This window comes from Epinephelus moara, chromosome 18 (assembly GCF_006386435.1).
Source record: "Epinephelus moara isolate mb chromosome 18, YSFRI_EMoa_1.0, whole genome shotgun sequence".
In the NCBI taxonomy this organism is placed as follows: Eukaryota; Metazoa; Chordata; class Actinopteri; order Perciformes; family Serranidae; genus Epinephelus; species Epinephelus moara.
In genome coordinates, this window is record NC_065523.1 from 40,215,826 (window position 1) to 40,220,487 (window position 4,662).

The window sequence follows — 4,662 nt, forward strand, 5'->3', positions numbered from 1 at the left end:
AGCTGACAAAGAGTGGACAAAGGGCCGACAAAGAGCCGACAAAGGGCCGACAAAGAGCCGACAAAGAGCTGACAAAGAGTGGACAAAGGGCCGACAAAGAGCCGACAAAGGGCCGACAAAGAGCCGACAAAGAGCCGACAAAGAGCCGACAAAGGGCCGACAAAGAGCCGACAAAGAGCTGACAAAGAGCTGACAAAGAGTGGACAAAGGGCTGACCACAGGCCGACAAACAACCAGCTGACTGATGAGGACAAATGTCAACACACACAGGAAGTCTGAACGGTGACGGCCGGAGTCAATCATTTACCTGGACACACCTGAGAATACACACACACACACACTCACACACACAGGTGTTACTCACAAGTAACGGTCGGTCTTCAGGTCTTGGTGCAGAGCCACAGACAGTCCGAACAGACTTCCGTCTCGGCCCCTCTTCAGCAGCGGGAACGACGTGTCGAGGTTGAACGCCACGCACACACCGACCCACGCGCTTAGCAGCACACACACATCTGTCGCCATGGAGACGCACACCTGGGAGGATGACAACAACAGCATGTCAGACAGGTGATGACTGACGCCTGATGATAGAAAACAGGAAGTGTTTGTCAGCTGTTTCCTGAAGTCACGTGACCAACGCTCTGAACACAAACTCACCTGTCGGTCTGAAACGTGTAACTGATCTGTGTCAGGTGACATGAATGATTCAGTGTGAGGAGTCCCACAGGGCTCTGCCCCGGGTCCTCTGCTCTGTACAGTCACATGACTAATAATATGTTTATGTGTTGACCTCTTCCTCTGTCAAGATTCAATTAATGTCCTCAGATGATGACATCACATCCGTCATGCGTCACTCAGACCTGTCATCAACGATCCTGGACAATTTTTGTCTCATCTAGTGGAGGCAGAATCACAACACACTGATCCATGTGAAAGTAAAAAATGGCGGCCATCTCTGCAGAGTCAGTCTGCAGCTGATCTGACACAGAAATGGACAAAACCTGATCACGTGTTATGGTTGAGACTTATTTCATGTTTGATAAAGTTTGTAGTTTGATACGACAACACGTGACCGATGTTAGCAACAGGAACAAGATGAGATGTCAACGAGGACGTCTGGACTTTGTTGTCATATTATCACAATCAGGTGAGACAGCGGGACATTCTGATCATGGAGCAACAAAACAAACAGATCACATGACTTTTAGATTTGGTCCATTATTCATGATTTAGTTTTTACACAGCTGCATTCAGGTGTTAAAATAAACTGTAAACCCAGTGTCCCCGTACGAGGACGTCATGTTTGTAAAATCTACTTCCTGTTCAGTTTCTCCTCTGATCCCAAATATCTGAGAGGACTTTAATCTGCAGACCCAACAGAAGCCATTTAAGATTTTTACACACACTGTCGTAACAAACCACAGTTTCCTCCTGAGGATCCACAAAGTGTCTCTGACCATGATGATGATGAGGATGAGGATGGTGAGACTTTATCTTCAGTCTCAGACTCTCTGCTGACTCTCATCACACACTAAATAAACATTAACTGACTGACAGAAATGATCTGAACACAAACACAAGAAGAAGAAAATCAAACCTGTCGTCTGTTAATGAACATCTGTCCACAGGTTTGATTCCTGTTGTGCTCCGTCTGCTCCTCCGTCTGCCTGCTCCTCCTGACTGCTCCTCCGTCTGCAGACTGATCTGATCTGAGCGCGCTCAGTTGCCTCCTCTCTCTCTCATTCTCATTCTTCAGTGGTGCTCACTCGCCCTGAAATGAAATCATGTCTCTCCGCCCACACACGCACACACACAGTAACACACACACACACACACACACACACACACACACACACACACACACACACACACACACACACGTCATAAATGGATTCAGGATGTTTGGGTGTGTGAGGGCACCTTGATTGTCTTTGCACACACACACTGTTGTTTTAATGTTTGTGTGTGTTACTGTTTGTGTGAAAGTGAATGTTTGACAAAGATTATGAGGCCTGAACTTTGACTGTGACACGTACACACACACACACACACACACACACACACACACACACACACACACACACACAGAGTAACACACGCGTCTTATTTCAGCTTCCTGTCTTTGTGAGCACTTCCTGTCTTTTCGTCTTTTTTTCCTGATTTTCAGAAAACATCCAATCAGCTGCAGAACACACTCGGTTGTTGTACTGGACTTGTGAGGACACTCATAGACGACCTCACCATGTTTATGTTGGTTTGATTCAAAACATTCAGGTGATGAAGGACGACGTCCTGAGGAGGTGACATCAGCCGAGTGCGTCCTATCATCAGAGAGCGTGAAGTTCCAGATGTTTGTGTTCTGGTTACCTCAGAATGAGCTGTTTATATCTACACAGGGAGCAGGTCCTCGTCTACAGAGATCACCATGTTGCACCGCCATGTTTCTACAGTAGCCCAGAGCAGACAAACCAAACACTGACTCTAGATAGAGACATTCATGTGTTCATAGTCAGCAGCTCCTCCACAACGAGCAGCGTCAGACAAACACTGATCATGCCGTGATGGATGGGGGTGTGTGTGTGGAGGCGGAGCCAGGAGCGGTGGATCATTATGTGACCAGCTGCTGCTGTTAAAAACACAACTTTAACCTGAACACACACAGATTGTATCTGCTCCTGCACACACACACACACACACACAGACACACACACACACACACACACACACACACACACACAGACACACACACACACACACACACACACACACACACGCAGACACACACACACAGAACAATAGCCAATCAGAGGCAACAACAGTAACCTGAAAGTAACAAAGACCAACTGATCAAAGAGTTCCTGTTTAAAGCTGCACCTGAACTCACCAGACCTTCCACGCGTCTCTTTGGTTTTATTGACGGTGTGTTGAAGCAGGTGCGTGCAGCTCAGATCAGTCTGACAGAGTCTGTTTCCACTTCCTCTCGTCGTCTTGATGTTTTAATCTTCTGAATCTGAGGCTCTGATGTTTCCACACGTTTCAGCTGCAGTTTGTTTTGTGTCCAGCAGGTGGAGCTGTTCATCAGACTCAGCTCTCTCTGACCTCTGGGAAACACTTTAACTCTGAAACAATCGGACTCTTCAGATGTTTGTCAAATAAAAACTTCTAAAAATTTAGTTAAAATGTTTCAGAGGTTTGTTTCACACAGAGATCTCTGAACACATATCATTATGTTCACTTTAAATAAAGTTTGAACTTGATTTAATATTAGAATAAAATAACATGATATAGAACACACAATTATAAACTTGTTTATGAGTCGTGCTTCATGACTTCATCCTGATTTATTATCGTTAAAGGAACAGTTCAACATTTTGGGGAAACCCTACCTTCTCTGTGAGGTGAATAAAGAGTCCTGCCTTCAGTGAAGTTTAATGAAGCAGGATTAAATAATTCAGACTCTGACCAGTGTGGATCTGTGAGAGAATAAAAACGCTCTGTGGTCGCCTGTCACGTCTGTATGTTACACGTTCTGTATCCTTTGGCATCTGTTGTTTATGTTCAGGGACGCTGCAACCAAACAACAACAACAGCACACGTGGCGTCACCCCTGTCTGGATCATCGGGATCTCAGAGTTACCAGATCTTCTGTCGTCACGATCAGACAAATGGTCTGTTAGGAAAGACAGGAAGCTGCGCAAAATAACGCGACACGACATAACACGCCTCTTTGAGGCGGTTCTCGTACCACCTCGTACGAACTCAGAGGACCACGAGTTTCGAAAGACTGACGAAAGCAAAGATGGCTGTGCCCTATATTTACCATAAGTGGCTCTGCTCTTTACTGTTATTTTTACTGTTTAGCACATTTGAGTCTTCATGTGAATGACTCGCCTTATGGGAATGTTTTGTGATGTGTTGTTGTGCGTGGAATGTTGTAAATGTGTTGTTTATCCGTTGGTGTTGGTGAAAGTAGCTAGCAGTGATGCTAATAATAAAGGCTCCTCTACTGCAATAGTGACAACTGCTTTCTTGGAGGCATCCATCTTTGTTTACGTTTAGGTCGTAAATGGTACAAACGCAAACGGGGACGCATACCGCCAATTTAAACAGGAAGTTACAACATTTCACGACATCATCTTGAGTCTCACCGCTCCTAGCAACGTGAATGGATCACAGCAAAAGTGTCAGTGAAGGCACCCCCGGGTGGAAACCTGCGGCAAACCCTCGCCACCACTGCTGCCACTGCTGCTGCACGCGCTCAGATGAGCAGAAAAACTGTGAGGTGACACGTCCAACAGACCAACATGTTTTATTGATGACAGCGCCCTCTACAGGCCGCAGCATTCATTAAAACAGTCTGAGCTAGCATCAATGAGCTAACAAGCTAATCACTGCACACTCAATCAGTCCCTTCATTAATCATCATCATCATCATCATCATCATAGTCTTCATCATCATCATCGTTATTGTTTGTGTCGTCCCTTCATTAAACTGATTAAACTTTATTAACACAACCTGCTGCAGACAAAACATCAGCTCCAGCAGCACTGATATAACCCCGCCCCCTCGGCTGTGACACACCCACAGGACTGATGTCACGCCCAGGAGTTTATGACTTAAACATTGACCATCTTCACAGAAAAGGAGGAAGTTTTTACTTT

The 4,662-nt window shown here is 45.6% G+C and overlaps 1 protein-coding gene across 5 annotated transcripts in view; it reads right to left on the reverse strand.

Moving 5' to 3' along the window:
* LOC126405760 (integrin alpha-3-like) overlaps window positions 1–2,633 on the reverse strand; it is a 28,345-nt gene extending 25,712 nt beyond the window's left edge. For 4 of the 5 annotated variants that reach the window (XM_050069666.1, XM_050069664.1, XM_050069663.1 and 1 more), the window contains exons 1-2: window positions 1,598–2,628; window positions 365–534 (exon numbers count right to left, since the gene is read on the reverse strand). Coding sequence is in view for 1 of the 5 variants with exons in the window: in XM_050069661.1 (XP_049925618.1) it covers window positions 365–534; window positions 1,598–1,618 (191 nt within the window). In the remaining 4 variants the exon portion in view is untranslated. Of the gene's footprint in view, window positions 1–364; window positions 535–1,597 lie in introns of all 5 variants that reach the window. The other variant, XM_050069661.1, reaches the window with a different exon arrangement.
* Between the last annotated feature and the right edge of the window lie 2,029 nt (window positions 2,634–4,662).